The sequence below is a fragment of the Mya arenaria genome, chromosome 8 (assembly GCF_026914265.1).
Source record: "Mya arenaria isolate MELC-2E11 chromosome 8, ASM2691426v1".
Lineage (NCBI taxonomy): Eukaryota > Metazoa > Mollusca > Bivalvia > Myida > Myidae > Mya > Mya arenaria.
In genome coordinates this window covers 41,838,524-41,857,204 of record NC_069129.1, presented here as the reverse complement: position 1 = coordinate 41,857,204, position 18,681 = coordinate 41,838,524, and the positions used below count along the sequence as shown (strand labels likewise).

At 36.0% G+C, this 18,681-nt stretch overlaps 1 protein-coding gene across 3 annotated transcripts in view; it reads left to right on the top strand.

Annotated features, from left to right (window-relative positions):
* LOC128242255 (uncharacterized) overlaps positions 1–18,681 on the top strand; it is a 131,190-nt gene that overhangs the window by 78,779 nt on the left and 33,730 nt on the right. For all 3 annotated transcript variants that reach the window (XM_052959345.1, XM_052959346.1, XM_052959347.1), the window contains one exon: positions 13,396–13,530. In XM_052959345.1, the coding sequence (XP_052815305.1) occupies positions 13,396–13,530 (135 nt within the window). The remainder of the gene's footprint in view (positions 1–13,395; positions 13,531–18,681) is intronic.

Genomic DNA, 18,681 nt, shown 5'->3' with positions numbered 1-18,681 from the left:
AACACCCGCGAAAGTTGAAATACTTCATGATTAAGCCAATAACATAATGATTGTCTTCTGCAATTCCATTGGCTGAAATTGTTACTAAAGTTGTGTTCTAACCTTGGATATCCTAAGCTTTCAATAGACTTTATTGAAAGAATTCCAAAGTACCATGTAGCTCAAAGTTCTGTTATTGATACAAGTTTGACTGATTTAATTCCCGCTGATTAAATTCTGTTGTTCTTCTTGACAAGGACACAGAACATATAAATACGATATATAAGTCTACCACATTTTATGAGGACATTGCTCTGCATTTTTTATAAAGGCGTACTTTAGTTAATAGACTGACACATGCTTTGCCTTTTTGCACTTACATTTTTTAGTATCAGCCTTCGCACAGACTTGATAAGTACTTATGGTCGCTAGATAAAAAGTCCTTAAATTTGCCATTAACTCATTAATACTACTTGAATTTTTATTTTTTCTTGAAAACTTGCTTGTATCTTTGAAAAAAGTCCTCAAATTATTATTGTTTTGCTACAATGATTGCGTGCCTGAAATAAAAATGGTTCATCTTGACCTAAGACGTTTGTTCTATGTGGACGCTCTTTCGAAATCTGTTTGCGTGCGTGTGACTGTACGGAGATTGTACAGGTTTTAGACTTAGAAGTGGTACAATTTACATGGGAACATATCAGTCTATTTCCGCTAACGGTTTCGTTTTTGCTGTGAATGTCTTGCGTATCAACAAAATAATTTCTTGTGTTTTTAGCTCACCAGAGCATGAAGTGCTCAAGGTGAGCTATTGTGATCGGTCTTTGTCCATCATCTGTCCGTTCATCAGTCCGCCCGTCGGTCAGTCAACAATTGCTTAAAAAACATCTCCCCTGAAACTACCTGGCTAAATTCAATGAAACTTCACAGAAAGCTTCCTTGAGTGTTTCTCTACAATAATACAACAAGGGGTCACGATTGATTAACAACAACAACAACAACCACAAGAACATGCCCGACTTCCTGTTTTGCCTTAAAAAGCATCTCCTCTGAAACTACCAGTCCAAATTCACTGAATCTTTACAGGAAGCTTCCTTGGGTGACCCTCTACAAAAATACAACAAGGCATTGAGATTGATCAACAACAACAACAACAAAATGGCTGACTTCCTGTTTTGCTTTTAAAAAAATCTCTGAAACTACCAGGCTAAATTCAATGAAACTTTTCAGGTAGCTTCATCGCATGACCCTTTACAAATAAAACAAGGCATCGTCATCAGTAAAGATATGTTTAAATTGCAACATTTTTATTAATGCTTTATCAAAGAGTTGTGGCCCTTTGCTTAGGTGAGCGTTTAAGGGTCATCATGGCCCTCTTGTTTTTTATCCTTGTCTGGTTGACCATGAAAATTAACTCAAAATGAGTGTAAACATTGCATAAAAGTGATTGACATCTGAGTTCAATAGTCAAGTCTGCCCTGAAATCCCACCTACAGTCAGAAAAACATTAAAGTAAAATGAAATGTTCGACAGGTTACTATGTCAAAAATATGGGTTATTTTCATAAGATTGAAAATATGTGTTTAAATTTGTTATTTAAGATAGTTCTGGAAAATTGAATGAAGGGACTTAAATTCTCCCTGAAAACTCCTTGATTTTTTACCAATTGATCTGATTGAGTCAACCCTGAATATAAAAGGTATGCTTTGCTTTAATGCACTTGCACAAATGTAGTATTGACTGTGTGCTTTGCATCGTTGCACTTGCATCACCTCTTTGGACTGAATTGGTTGCCGATTTACTGTAAGACAATGACATAAATTAGCAAGATCTGATTTATCTGATAATACCAAGTCAACATCAGGGGGGAAAAATTTACCATAATTTACGGTAATTTAATTCGCCATAGGCAGTCATGATGCTAAACGCAATTATTTAGGAACCTATTTTGTCTAATTTGGTTCCAGGCACTCAATATAGATCGATGCAAAAAACCTCTCTTTTTTAAATTTTAATGCTTTCCATATTTAATGCTTTCCATATTTGTATATTAATGGCTATGTTGCCACAAAGTCTAATGTAGCTATTATATTTTTTATCTATACCTTAATCATACGCCTTTTTTATTTTTATCATGAAAGTCCATGAGTCAAATGCATGAAAATTAAAAAAATATATGATTTTGCATCAATTTCTGTATTGTGCGCCTTTAAACTGTTACATAAGCATTATAATTGCACTGTCAGTGCACTTTAAGCTGTAGATTTTGTGTGACTTCACTATTTCTGCATAAAAAATCAAATACTGATTAGAATTTTAGATTTGAAATCTTTGAATTTAAGTGAAGTCAGTGTCCCACATAGCTAATGAAAAATGAACATTTTTTTTTTACATAAATGATACAAGTTTGTCTCGGGAAACTACCTCTTTTTCGTGTTCAATCGATATTTCATGAGATTGCTATTACACCTACTATAATTAAAATTAAAAAAAAAATAATTAAAAAAGCCCTCATGAGATGTCTTAGTGTTTAAAGGTAACACTTAAAATTCCCGAGAGTTAAAGGCCAATATATAATAAAAAAATGTGAGATTTTCATTCAAATTTTTTTAAATAAGGGTTGGGGGTAACATTTGCTTTTTTTCTTTGTCTTACATAACTGTTTCACCATTGAATATGTGTTCATGCTCTTTCTTACTGCATAAGGGAATATATACATGTATTTCTAGATGAATCATGAACACCATTGTTACATTTCTCTTTTTTTACATGTTAATGTTTATATACATCGACAAGTTTACGGTATGATGAATAAACATCGTTTCTGGACAGTTCCAGACCGATATACAAACACAGACCCTAGTTCGACATTTTTATTTTAAGAAAATAAAATGTAATGGGCAGTTCCAGGAAACAAAAAGGGGGAGGGTGGGCGTTGATGAAAATTTAACAATTAATTTATACTCGCCTAAAAAAATGCAACAAAAGAATAGAATGTGTTCTGGGGCTTTAACTCACAACCTGAAAATAATAAGCTCAGAGTGAATCTTATCTAACCACAGACCAAGTATTATCGTTTTTTATTTCCCGGAAAGACAGTATCGAGGATTGACTGAGGATAACTTTGATTTCAATTTGTAATCTATTGATTTTGGATTGATTTTTATTTCTCGGAAAACTTATGAATAGACAGTTTCATGGATTGACTGAGGATAATTATGATTTCAATTTGTAATAAATTGATTTTGGATCATGTTTATTTCTTGGAAAATTTATCATGAATAGACAGTATCAAGGTTTGACTGAGGATAATTTTAGCATGTACATCAGACCTTGAGATTTTGCACTTAAGTTGCAACTGATGTATCTTTTGAGACTTAAGTTACAAAAAATACTGGTTTTTTTGTGGTTAAAACTATTTTTATTGATATAAAAAAATTATATGCACAATTATCATCAGTTTATTTACACAATGTCTGTTTTTCTAACAAAAAATATGTTTTTGTGTCATTAAGTAACTTCCATGTGTTTCTGGTGCAAAAAATTACACCCAAGGGATTGTGTGGAAGTCGGTAATGTGTGGAAGTCGGTAACGAGGCCAGCTGACTGTCAATTTTTTTTATCCTACTGGAAACATTTCACTGTCAGATTTGATGTTTAACCATAATGGGCATTCGCTGGTGTTAACGGATGTTGGTCAATGCGTTCTGAAAGCTCAGTTGACAACAAATAATTTTCATTCATAGCACTGAACTTAAAATATTTTTGAGTGGCCTGCTGATTCCACATGGGGGGGGGGGGGTAATTCTTAGCCGACCTTTTAATGTCAGAGATGGTCAAAGAAGTGCCCTTGATTATACAAATGTGTTCTATTGTTTATTGAAAAAATATAATCCCTCTATTAGTCAATTGAATGACAGACAGCATCATAATTATGAATTGTTATTGCGACAAGAAAACCGTTTTTGGTTTTTTCTGTTTTTTTGTACAAGTAAATGTTGTTGACCAGCACTTGCTTCTTTGAACTGGTACAGGAAATCTTTACACTCCCAATGGTGTCTAGACAGGCATTCAATAACTGGTTTGTTCACCATTCATCTGTTCTAGTAAATAAGGCCTGAAAAATAATACTTTTGGTTCCAGTTACTTGACCCTACCATTTTTCAAGTCTGCTGGTTGAAAATAAATAAAAACAATCTTAAAGGGACTACGGCTTCATCATCGCAATGAAGTATGAAGCTTAAACCTTGGCCATTACTCAGAAAGTATTAAAGATATTTAACACACTATTAAATTAAGAGTGATGTTCCTTGACTTGTCTTGTCGAAACTTTGCAAAATTCACTTTGCTCTCAAACCGGAGCATATCTATATATCCATTTTTACCAAACTTGATCACAATTGTAATTTGCATATCATCTCCACCGAGTTCGATTAACAGGCATATCAAATCATATCACTCAAAGTTATGTCCCTTGAATAGTCAAAATTTTACCAAATTCCATTTGACCTCTTTCTTAGTGGAGCATTTCTAATTCAATTTTCACCAAACTTGGTCACAATTATTATTAGCATTGTTAAAAAAATCAACAGCCAGAAATGTTATTAACTCTAGAGTAACGGCCCTTGATTTGTAAAAATATGACTAAATTCACTCTGTTAGCACTCAAACTTGAGCATGTGTTATTCAATATTCATTTCATTACAATGTTATTTGCATAATATCAGAACAAATTTGATGAACACTTAGATAACACTATTCATTCTGAGTTCATTAATGACACATTGCTGCTCTAGTTACATCAACCTTTCTCGAAATTAATAATTGTTTAATAATTTTCTGTTCTTATAAGAGGCCGCCCCAATGAAGCAGCATTTTCATTTTGCAGAATTCTAATTGAATTTTCACGTTCAAAATTATTTCATGTAATCTTGTCAGTTTACACATACTGTGAATTATTACAAAGTGTATTAAACCTATATTAAGGTTGTTGGCTTGATATTTCTAAATCTACGAAAAAATATGGCTGGGGTTCCTAACCATGCATTATGGCAAATGTCTCCAGTCTAAGAAGGGCAATAAACTTAACAGAAAAGAGGGAGACATTGATTGTTGTCTGAGTTAGAGTCTGATAACAAGTTCAGACTAGTTCCAGACTAAGCTTTATATAGGAAGAGATCAGCTTGACTTTTTACTCTGAAGTGCCATTTCCCTTTACAAAGCACATGTCTGATGGCTTGCATTTCTGTTGGCACGTAAATGTGGCTTCAGTCATGTCATTCTCAGAGAGGAGAGTATGATTATCTGTTATGATACAGTTCAGTATTTACTGTTGACTGCTTCACTGTCTGGACTGCCCTGGTGTTTTAAGTGCATATTTGTTATGATTCTATTAAGGATCATTTGTTTGTTCTGTTGACAGCTACATGTACACTGTCTGGACTGCCAAGGTGTATTTAGTGCATAAATATTATGTTTCTATTATAAACATATGTTTGTATTGATGGCTGCTACAATGAGTTGTTGATTAAGTGCATATTTAAGCTATGGTGTATCAGTCTGTGTTGACTGCACCCTGAGGTCTGAACTTGGACAGATGTTGTTGTTTTGTAGTGCATAGCATAGCTATTGTGCACCAGTATGTATTGACTGCTGCCAGAGGTCCATGCATGGACAGCTCTTGTTGGTTTAGTGCATATTTAAACTACATGTAAGGTGCACCAGTATATGTTGACTGCTGCGCTGAGGTCTGAACCTGGACAGCACTTGTTGTTTTAGTGCATATGTAAGCTACATGCAAGGTGCACCAGTATGTATTGACTGCGGCACTTAGGTCTAAACCTGGACAGCTCTTGTTGTTTTAGTGCATATCAAAACTATGACGAGTAAGTATTGTGTTGACTGCTGCACTGCAAATCAAACCAAAAAGTCTAATTTTGTTGACTACTCCAGTGTTTTAAATGCACATTTCTAATAGGGACTGAATGCACCAGTTGACTAGGTATTATGGTTGCCAGTGTTTTGAGATTTCCCCTCACTGACAGTGAGCGCTATTTTTTATGACACTAATGCTGTTTGAGAGTCAGGTTACTCCCTGTTGGGATGGGTGCATATCTATAATGATCAAACATCAAACATAGCATAACTGGATAATATATAATTATGTTGACTGCTGCAAAAGTCAAGTTGTCCCCAAAGCTGCCTTGATGGTTGAGTCTAGGACAGTTCTAGTGCATTTTGATTCAGGTATATCAGAGACTTGTAGTGTTATCTTGATGGCCGAAACTGAGGCTGTTCTAGTGCATTTTGATTCAGGTAGGTCAGAGACTAGTAGTGTTATCTTGATGGCCGAGACTGAGTCTGTTCTAGTGCATTTTGATTCAGGTAGGTCAGAGACTAGTAGTGTTATCTTGATGGCCGAAACTGAGGCTGTTCTAGTGCATTTTGATTCAGGTAGGTCAGAGACTAGTAGTGTTATCTTGATGGCCGAAACTGAGGCTGTTCTAGTGCATTTTGATTCAGGTATCTCAGAGACTAGTAGTGTTATCTTGATGGCCGAAACTGAGGCTGTTCTAGTGCATTTTGATTCAGGTATATCAGAGACTTGTAGTGTTATCTTGATGGCCGAAACTGAGGCTGTTCTAGTGCATTTTGATTCAGGTAGGTCAGAGACTAGTAGTGTTATCTTGATGGCCGAAACTGAGGCTGTTCTAGTGCATTTTGATTCAGGTATATCAGAGACTTGTAGTGTTATCTTGATGGCAGAGACTGAGGCTGTTCTAGTGCATTTTGATTCAGGTATATCAGAGACTAGTAGTGTTATCTTGATGGCAGAGACTGAGGCTGTTCTAGTGCATTTTGATTCAGGTAGGTCAGAGACTAGTAGTGTTATCTTGATGGCCGAAACTGAGGCTGTTCTAGTGCATTTTGATTCAGGTATATCAGAGACTAGTAGTGTTATCTTGATGGCAGAGACGGAGGCTGTTCTAGTGCATTTTGATTCAGGTATATCAGAGACTTGTAGTGTTATCTTGATGGCAGAGACTGAGGCTGTTCTAGTGCATTTTGATTCAGGTATATCAGAGACTTGTAGTGTTATCTTGATGGCCGAAACTGAGGCTGTTCTAGTGCATTTTGATTCAGGTAGGTCAGAGACTAGTAGTGTTATCTTGATGGACAAAACTGAGGCTGTTCTAGTGCATTTTGATTCAGGTATATCAGAGACTTGTAGTGTTATCTTGATGGCCGAAACTGAGGCTGTTCTAGTGCATTTTGATTCAGGTAGGTCAGAGACTAGTAGTGTTATCTTGATGGCAGAGACTGAGGCTGTTCTAGTGCATTTTGATTCAGGTAGGTCAGAGACTAGTAGTGTTATCTTGATGGCCGAGACTGAGGCTGTTCTATTGCATTTTGATTCAGGTAGGTCAGAGACTTGTAGTGTTATCTTGATGGTTGAGTCTAGGACTGTTCTGGTGCATTTTGATTCAGTATATTGGAGACTAGTCTGAGGCTGTTCTGGTGCATTTTTGTTAAGATATGTCAAAGAAAAGCAGAATTAATTTTAACAGACTTTTAAAATGGTCGCAACTGGGGTGGTGCAATTTGATTGGTTAGACAGGGATTGGAACTAAATACTCCTAGCCGTGTACAGACTGCATAACAATTATTATGAAAGGGCTTTTCTGGTATAGTTTTATGCATCATAGATAAGATTTTTTTTCTTAAAGGGACTAGACACCAGATGATATCATTGCAGGAAAAAAATATTTAAAAAAAAAAACTTACATAAGTTTGATATCGTTGTGTACAATGCATTAAATCTTGATTATTGCTGTATCACATCGCTTACAACATGTGTATCTTTCGCATTTTTAGCTCTACTGGCCAAAGGCCAGAAGAGCTTATGCGATGGTAATGTGTACGTAGTATGTGCATCCGTGCGTCCGTGCGGTCGTGCGTTCGTGCGTCTGTAAACAATTGCTTGTGAACACGATACAGTCTTCAGTTTTGATTGTATCTTGATGAAACTTGTACAGTATCTAGATATCCATTAGAGCTGGGTTCCTTTCGAAAACCAGCCAGATCCGCCCATGCATGCCTAGATTATGGCCCTTGATAGTATAAAAAAATGCTATTGTGTAAACAATTGGTTGTGAACACGATACAGTCTTCAGTTTTGATTGTATCTCGATGAAACTTGTACAGTATCTAGATATCAATTAGAGCTCGGTTCCTTTCGAAAACCAGCCAGATCCGCCCATGAATGCCTAGATTATGGGCCATGAAAGTTTCAAAGAAATGCTTTCTATTTTTAGCCAGGTCTGCATGAGCGAATTCTATTTTTAGCCAAGTTTACATGTACATGTAAATTCAAGTCTAGAGTTAAGGGAGACAATTTGCAAGTCTAGGATTTTGAGAGACAATTTGCTTTTTGCTTCTGCAGCTGATTTTGTGAATTACTCTGCCTTGTTCTTGTTGAAAGCCCAAAGGCCATTTTTTAGCTTTAAGTTCTGTAGTTTGCACATTCATCTTAACAAAATTGGTTGTGAATGTTTAAGTTATGCACCTGGTGTCATTACTGGCCACACCCAGGGTTCACAGGTTTGGTAAACATAAATCTGGAAAGGTTTGAAAATCTTTTTGTGTGTTCGTGCATCCATCTCAGCACAATTGATTGTGAATGTTTGTTCAAATTGATCAATGTTGTCCTAGGATGCCCTTGACTTTGACCAACTTTTTTTAACTTTTAAAACCACAGAAATTTTTACTATGAGTACAGTTTTGAAAGCATTTTTTTTTGGTCAGATGACTTTTACTTGGCACATATTAAAATAGTTCATGCAACTTATCTGCTTAAAATACTTTCTGGGCTCAGATGTTGAACGTTCTACATTTTCAGGTAACCCAAACACAAAACATAAAGTATATGTCTGTTGCCTTTTACCCATACATACATGCTCTGGATTGATATGACCACAATAGCCATGCCAGTAGAGCATAGGCCCTTTTGGGCCTCTTGTTTGTTTATTTCTTCAAATATGAAATTAACTGGGTTTATCTTCTACGTAAATCCAAGTAAATTCAAAAATAGCGTCGGTATTTGTACCAATATCGTGACTTTAACATGCTAAATATACACACTATAAACTGAGAAACCGTTATGAGCGTTTTTTAAATGGGCAACCTCAGCTGAGACAGTGAAAATGATTTATCATCAGCCTCATATTGATAATTCTATGCTGGTTTTGAGGAAATTCTGTACTTTTTGTGACCATCTGGTGTCTAGTCCCTTTTAATAACAGATTGTTATGATGGTTTCATCATGGGAGAGGGGCTCTTCTGGTGTATTTTGTATTCTGGTGATTGGTACATCAGGGGTCAGAATTGAAAACCTGTTCGTTGTCTTGACAGACTGTGGAAGGGCTGTTCTGGTGTATTTTGATTGAAACGTCAAGGGACAGAATTGAAAACCTGTTTGTTGTCTTGACAGACTGTGGAAGGGCTGTTCTGGTGTATTTTGATTGGAACGTCAAGAGACAGAATTGAAAACATGTTACGTTGTCTTGACAGACTGTGGAAGGGCTGTTCTTGTGCATTTTGATTGGTACGTAAGGGGTCAGAATTGAAAACCTGTTCGTTGTCTTGACAGACTGTGGAAGGGCTGTTCTGGTGCATTTTGATTGAAACGTCAAGGGACAGAATTGAAAACATGTTACGTTGTCTTGACAGACTGTGGAAGGGCTGTTCTGGTGCATTTTGATTGGAACGTCAAGAGACAGAATTGAAAACATGTTACGTTGTCTTGACAGACTGTGGAAGGGCTGTTCTGGTGTATTTTGATTGGAACGTCAAGAGACAGAATTGAAAACATGTTACGTTGTCTTGACAGACTGTGGAAGGGCTGTTCTGGTGCATTTTGATTGGTACGTAAGGGGACAGAATTGAAAACCTGTTCGTTGTCTTGACAGACTGTGGAAGGGCTGTTCTGGTGCATTTTGATTGGTACGTAAGGGGTCAGAATTGAAAACCTGTTCGTTGTCTTGACAGACTGTGGAAGGGCTGTTCTGGTGCATTTTGATTGGTACGTAAGGGGTCAGAATTGAAAACCTGTTCGTTGTCTTGACAGACTGTGGAAGGGCTGTTCTGGTGCATTTTGATTGGTACGTAAGGGGTCAGAATTGAAAACCTGTTCGTTGTCTTGACAGACTGTGGAAGGGCTGTTCTGGTGCATTTTGATTGGTACGTAAGGGGTCAGAATTGAAAACCTTTTCGTTGTCTTGACAGACTGTGGAAGGGCTGTTCTGGTTCATTTTGATTGGTGCTGTCAGGGGTCAGAATTGAAAACCTGTTATGTTATTTTGACAGACTATGGAAGGGCTGTTCTGGTGTATTTAGATTTAGGAGATTACTTTTTGCTGTTGCAGTTGCCAGTTGTTAACGTTTTGTTAGGTCTTCCAGGCACCAAACAAGTTATAATGGAGATACTTTTCTGCCAACATAATCAGCCATGTGCACAGTTTGCAGCCAAAACATGTTGTCTCTCTTGGGCTCCTGCCAGCATACACAATTTTTAAATGAACAAGGTCTTGTGTGCCATTAAATTTATCTTTAATGTTGAGACTTGTCGAATATATCAAACAGTAAGGTTATTTAAATTTTGGATAAAATTTTGGCTTTAATCTTCAAGTAACTAAAGCCTGGCACAAAAATAGTTTTTCCTGGAAAACTTGAGTCTTATAAATTTTCCACTGGAATACAGCCATCAATAATTTGTCCATGTTAAAGGGAAAAGTTTTTCAGGAGAGTGTAATTATGCTGTTTACTTTATTAAAGCATGTGTTTTTTTGAGAGGAAATGTGAAAATGCATCATCTATGAATTCATAGAAAACATGCTTCCAAACTGACACAATATGCATGAAAAACGAAGTGTCACTTTAAACTTGATGCTATTTCAACACATTAATGTCCATTAGGTCTGTGGTTCAATTTTCAGTCTGGGAACTTTTTTGTGGCCTCTGACAAGGTCACTGAATACTGACGAGTTTGACCCAGGAAGAGGACTCCAGAGTTTTTAAAATAATATGTAAGAATTCTAACAATTACTAAAATAAATTTGTGTGACCTTCATGTCCAAATCTGTGATTGACAAGCCTTAATACACATTCAGTAGACTGCTAAACTTTTGACAAAGTCCTCATGTGTCGAGGGGGACAACCTGGACAGCATAGTGAATCAGTGTGTGCATACCACGTGATAAATTACGTCATAAATGCTACGTCAGAAACAACATTTTGCTTAAAATAAAGACTTAAAACATAGATTACTTTTCTTTTACTACACTATTTTAAATGAAACAAAGGGCAGTCTATGCCGCTTAAATAGCCCTGCCTTCGTTTTATTACCGAAGTTTGATAAGGTTATTAGTTTCATCAAACACTTTGACAAACATGTTTCCAAAATAATGTTTTGACAGTGCTCAGTCAGACGGCCGTATTGTAAAAGGGTTTGTCGAAGTGTTTTAAGAAACTAAACTCTCAATCAAACTCTGGTAAAAGACCGGAGTTATGGCTTCGTAAGCGGCGTAGACTGCGCTATGTTTCATTTAAAATGGTGAAGTCATCTTTGTTTATAGTGTTCATTCGAAGCAAAATATTGCTTTCTGATGTAGCATTTATGACGCAATTTATCACGTGGTATAGACACACTGTGAATGTTCTAGCGGCCTTTTTCATGGTGAGACCAGTAACTGGCATAAGCGGACATGCCATATATCAAGATATTGCAATTTAAGAGCCTGTCTGAGAACTGGGTTACTACTGGTTAAGTACATCCTAGTGATAAGGTGAATGGTCTGTTTACAATAGAGTACTCAGAGGCAACCAGTAGGTTTAGCCAGTGCAGTGTATAGCTAATATTTATTTGTATCTATATATATCATGTCATTCATTTTCCAAGAAACTGTTTCTTGAGACTTAAATATCCAGGTTCTTTGAAGTCAATACATGGATGTAAATAATAACATGATGTTAATAGGATGTTAATATGGTTTAACTGGTTTCCTGCAGTTATGGGCTGGGCCAGTATTTATAAAACATCTTCAGTCATTTCGTAATCTAAGTCTTTTTCTTAACTTAATTATGTGATTTATCAGAAATTAGAAATCTTGAATATTCATGTGTGAATAAATCTCTGGGGTTGCATCATAAAACTGATTTAGTCATTTCCATGCATCTTAAGTTGTATTCCTAATATGTTTAAAGTCATATTAAAAGAAATGGGTCAGTGTTTTTAGCATAAAAGTATGTTTATTCAATAAAAACAAAGAAAATTAAGTAAAATAGATTAACTTAGTTATCACATCATATGACTAGATACTGAACTTAGAAAAATGACTTAGGTTAGGAAATGACTTGAGATTTTTTATGAATACCGCGCCAAGAGGACAATCAGTAAACATAGTTATAATTCCATTCATGTTAACTATGTATTTACATTTACATTAACATGATGAACTTGCACTGAAAACTGGTACACAGAAAGAAAAATGCCATCATTCAAACACCTGCACAAGTGAATATGCCGAAGGTTCGGTAAATGCAAAGTAAATTACTAATTATGTTACTTTTTCTGTGCCAAACTGCATACCTCTATGGAACAAAATGTTTGAGAGAAAAAAACATATAATGGGGGGGGGGGGGGCTTAAACCACTGCCTGTGGTTCGAGGAATTTGCCCCTGGTGGAAAGGCTGACTGGAGTACTTCTGACATGCTATCATTATCAGAGAGGAAAGTATGTTACCTGTGGAATTTATCATTCCATGGGAAAAAATGCTTCCTTCTTTCATTGTCTGGTAATAAAAACTTATATAAGCTCAATATATTGTCTGATAAAATTTGAATATGAGTTTTGAGCTATAATTAAAAGTTCAGTTGTCCTTAAGAGATATAAATAGTCGTTACAGCATGTTGTGCAAAGTCTTAATGATTAAGAATGTCGGAGCAAGCAAGCCCTTTCTTAGGTAATAAGCTTCTACATAATATGTTCTTACTGACTGGGTGTGTGGAGGGGGGGGGGGGGGGGGGATTATAACATCAGTGTAAAACTGCAATTATAAAAGCTGGAAAAGTTGGAAGCTGTCAGGCAATTTCATTGGCTTCAAAATAAATATAGGTTATTACCATAATCGTAGTATATTTTCCAGAAAGTAGAGGCCAAAATAGTACGCAGGAGGGTTGTATGTGGTGCACATAAAGACTAAAGAATTATTGGTATCCATACTCGCAAAATAGAAAAATGTATTTGTTACGAAAGATTTTGGAAAACCAGACTGTTATCTTAAATTTTATTGGTACAAACATGAAGTTGTTAACACAAAAACATCAATACTAAATTTGTTGTTGTTGTATATTTTCAGCTTCCTGTTCGCAGATCTGTGATGACCGTGTATGCCTGTCGGACCATCAGTTGTGTGACGGACGAGCAGACTGCACGGATAACTCCGATGAGCACAGTTGTCCTCCTTTCTCACAGAGCACCGGTGCTTCACAATGTGAGTAATGTCTAGTGCTGTTCAGTATAAGTTGTTTACCTTGTCAACAAAACAACAGTTGACTCCCTTTCTCACAGAGTGCTGGTGCTTCTCAATGTGAATTGTCTCCCTTGTTATACAGTATTGTTATTCAGTATGAGTTGTTTACCCTGTAAAACAAGACAACAGTTGTACATCTCCCTTTCTCACAGTGCACTGGTGCTTCTAAATGTGAGATGTCTCCCTTGTTATATAATCTAGTACAATTCAGTGTGAGTTGTTTACCTTGTCAATAAGACACCAGTTTTCTCCCATTTTCACAGAGCACACGGTTTTTCCCATTGTGAGTTGTCTCGCTTGTTATATAGTCTAGTGATATTCAGTGTGAGTTGTTTACCTTGTGAAACAAGACAACAGTTGTTGCCCTATCTCACAGAACACTGGTGTTTCTCAGTAAGAGTTGTCTCCCTTGTTATATAGTCCAGTGCTTTTCAGTGCGAGTTGTTTTATTGTCAAACAAGATCTCAATGAGTAATGTCTACCTTCTTGTTACAGACTAGTGTTATTCAGTATGAGTTGTATACCTTGTCAAACAAGACTTCAGTTGTCTCCCTTTCTCATAGAGCACTGATGCTTTTCAATAAGAGTTGTCTCCCTTGGTCTGGTTGCAAAAGTTGAGGGTCAGCCTTCAAACTGGAAAATATTTTTTTTTGCTTTGCTAAACTGTTATTTATATATTTATTCAGCTTGTTCTTCAGACATGGTGTTGCTTTTAAATAGTCGTTTGTCATCAAATAAGAAAATCACGTTTATTTCATGGTTTAACTTCATTTTCCGATGTCATAGTATAATGTGTCCTTACTTGTTTCTTATTAGCTTCTTTGGAGCCAGTTCAAAAATGTTTTCTATTTCAAACCTTTACAGAAATAAGGAATGTTATTCGAATAGTGTCATTGACAGCTTCCATTACATGTAAATTTTCCTTCCTGTCTGTAAAGAGTACATGTACTTTTAAAAAGTTGTCTTTTTTTGCATCAATATTTTTCATTTAAAATTCATTGCATTCAAAAAACATGATATTAATGCAATGAATATTGATGAATTTTATACAGGGTGTAGTATGATTATACTGTCAAGACAATTTCTACGTTTTCAAGAATGAACTTGTTTTGCACAGTCATGGAGGAAAAACTGAATGTTTTAAATAACAGGTTGAAGACATCCATTAATGAAAAAAAAATAAGGCTAAAAGAAATATTACGGTTCTTGGTATATGCTGACAAAAAAGCGTGCTAGGTTGGTTGAGGGAAATATTTTCTTTTGGAAAAAATGTGGTTGGGCCTTAAAGGGACTAGACACCAGACAATAGCACTGCTAAAAAAAAAGAAAATTGTCAAAAACCTGCACAAAATTGATATTGTTGTGTACATCTTACTTAGTGCATCTTATACTTACTGATGTATCACATCGCTTATGACACATGTATCTGAACTCAGCAACGAAAGAGACAAAATATTTTTCAATCATGTGAAATGATGTATTATTGGCCTCGTATTGCTTCGTATTGATAATGCTAGACTTGATATGAAGAGATACTTATTTGCTGATTTTTGGAACATCTGGTGTCTAGTCCCTTTAAGAAAGGTCAGTTGGTTAACCAGTACTGCAACAAACACACCATGACAGAGAAATAGCGCCACTTATGGCTGGTTGTGGCAGCCAAGTTTGTTCACTGCAGCAAAATAGTTCTCAAAAGTGAAATTGGTTATAGCTGTTTTATAATTATGAAAATTTGTAATCAGAGTACGTTGTTGCATGATAATCTGATTATTAACCGTTATAAAAAAGGTGACCAATTTCTGACCAATTATAAACATGCAAATTTGTAAAAAGAGCAGGTGCTACCTGATATTGTCGGCAGTTGTAAAAAGTAGCGACCGAATTTCCAGCAAATGAAGTTGGAAGGCAAAACACGCAGGAAGTTTCTTCCAAGGATGCAATATGTTACGTGCGTGCATTTACAAGATAGTGTAATTGTTTACATAGAGGCTGGGCATATTTTATTTCAATAGGAAGTGCTTTATGAAATGTTTTGACAATAATGGCTATTTCATAAGGCAGGGCAGATAAAAGGAATTATGAATGCAGTCAATATTTAATAGAGTTATGCCTGTCCTCGGTGCGATGCTATTCTGTAAGACTCCACATTTTACACTGGTTTATATGACTTTCGCAAAAGACATGTCTATCTTTTTATAGGCGTTTTCCCCCTTGAAAAATTGAACCTTGAAATTTCATTCTCTTTTTTATTTTTTTGTTCCCCCCCCCCCACCACCACACGAAGGGGCTAACCTTAGTCTGATCCCTTTGGCTATTTAGCCTCTAGATATCTATTTAACAGTTGATCTCTAGGTGTAATTAGTGTGTTCATGCTTGTGCAAATTGGATCACTGATGGGATACATATTAAATCATTTAGAAAGCCTGTGACGAATAGAAACGCCATATTTTCATTAAGCCATTATTTGCATGCATGCTGCTAGCATAGAGGCATTTGGCGCTTGGTGTTTAGCGCCAAATTCCTCTGTGCTAGCAGCATGCATGTAATTAAAGTAAGCATGGTCTAAACAATGAGGTCAGCAGTCCGTGCTCAATCGTGTGCCGACTTTATTGTCTAGAATACCAAAACTGTCACTAACAATTACTAAAAGTATGTGACTGATAACTCCCAGACATAACTTAGTTTTTCCGGTACAAAGTCAGTAAACAAATACTCTTTTTTTAAAAGTGTGCAGTGTCTCATTGACTGCATTTGTTTAATATTTCTATTGTGGAAACATGAATCATAAACAATGCATAAACCGATATTCCTGTCTGAATTTCTGTCTGAAGTTTGGATATACTATAACCATAAGGGCATGTTTTGTCTGTATTGAGGAAAATTGAGCGTTTTTGCTGCATGGATTTTTTGAAGGCTCCTGTTTTTTTTTAGCTAGAAAGGAAGTTGAAAAAATAGCCAGTTCATCATGCATTTTCACAGAAAATATGGCTTGTTTTTCAAATGGGTCCCAATGTCAGACAGTAATTGTTTACTTTGCACGCATAGATTAAGTGCACTAGCTCCCGGCCTGTATGGTTTATTACGTCAAAGCACAATCTGTTGTCTGCAACAGCTTGATGCGACTTCTAAACAAGATGGGAGTTTTTGCGGTGAATAAACTGATAATAACATTTTATGCATTGAAGATATTAAATACAGTGCAGTCCACTCGTCTGTGCAAATTACACTCCAGTACGTGCTGTGAATAATGCATGTGGCAAAAAATGAAAACTGGTTTTTACTACTACAGATTTTGAGTTGCGTTAATTGGTTAAAACTTGCTACATACAGATTAAAGTACTGATGTTATATTTATAAGCATAACACATAGATAGTGTTTAAGATTAAAAAATCAATCAGCGTGCATCATTGACAGAGTTTTATTTCTAGACATGCCATATTTCTGGAAACCTCACTAGGGGATTTTGTTCAGAAAACCAGGGGAATTTTTACATTAGCCAAGGGGGTTGGTGTGTGTGTGTGGGGGGGGTGTATTAAAAGGAGTTTTTTTAGTATCTCTTTCAAGCCATTTTTCTCGAAGACTTTTCAAGGGATTTTATTATATTACAACTTCTGCACACAACTAGGGGAATTTTTATAGATAATCATTATCATCTCTGCCACAAGCTTTATATTTTTTGGCTTATTCTACTTCTAAAATCATTTTATATCAATTAGCATTTCTTTTGAACTAAAAAGCACTGTACTATAAAGAATATTTGCTGTAAGAAAATGGATTTCACAATGTCTCCTCTTCAATTTTTCCAAATCACAGCATACAAAGAAATGATTAAAAATATATTATATATCATTATACCCCTGACAAACGGAAGTTTGAAGGGTGTATATTGGAGTCACCCTGTGGTCGGTTTGTCGGTCCGTTGCAATTTACCTTGTCCGGAGCATAACTTAAAAACTTCTGGATGGAATTGGATTAAACTTCATACAATGGTAGAGCATAGTGAGAGGAAGTGCAAAGTACAATAACCACAACTCTATTCTTGCTTATTACTGAGTTATTGCCCTTAGTTACTTTTTTTGTCCGGAGTATAACTTCAAAAGTACTGGATGGAATTTATTGGAACTTCATACAATGGTAAAACACAATGAGAGGAGTGTTCAAGAACCATAACTCTACTTTAGCTAATTACTGAGTTATTGCCCTTTATTTGTTTTTTTGCTGTCAATTTTTTTTCCAGACATTAACTTGCAAACTACTAGATGGAATTTATTGAAACTTCATACAATGGTAAAACACAATGAGAGGAAGTGCAGTGCACAAGAACCATAACTCTACTTTAGCTAATTACTTAAGGAATGAATTGTGGGGTTGATGTCATTATCGGGGTATGAACGCAATTAGGTTGGTCAATGTGTGTGGAGTCCGAAGGACTCAACGCGTACTTTGACCAACCCAATTGCGGACCATAACTTGAAAACTATTGGATGGAATTTAATCAAGCTTCATACAGTGATATATCATAATTAGAGGAAGTGCAGTGTACAGGAACCGCAATTCTATTTCAGCTAATTACAGAGTTACTGCCCTTTGTTTCTTTTTCTTGTCAGGAGCATAACTTGAAAACTATTGGATGTAATTTAATAAAACTTCATACAGTGATAGATCATAATGAGAGGAAGTGCAGTGTACAGGAACCGCAATTTTATTTCAGCCAATTACAGAGTTATTGCCCTTTGTTACTTTTTTCTTGTCCGGAGCATAACTTGAATACTATTGGATGGAATTTAATAAAACTTCATACAGTGATAGATCATAATGAGGGGAAGTGCAGTGTACAGGAACCGCAATTCTATTTCAGCTAATTACAGAGTTACTGCCCTTTTTAGCTCGTCTGTTTTTCGAAGAAAAAAAGTCGAGTTATTGTGATAGCCTTGGCGTCGTCGGCGTCGTCTGCGTCTGTGTCTGCGTCTGCGTCGTCGTCGTCGTCCAAAAACTTTAACCTTACCTCATAACTCAAAAACCGTTCAACATTTTCACATTAAACTTGCTACACGTGTTCCTATTAACACTATGCATGTTTATAGCAGGTCATATAATTTTGCCTTTAATTA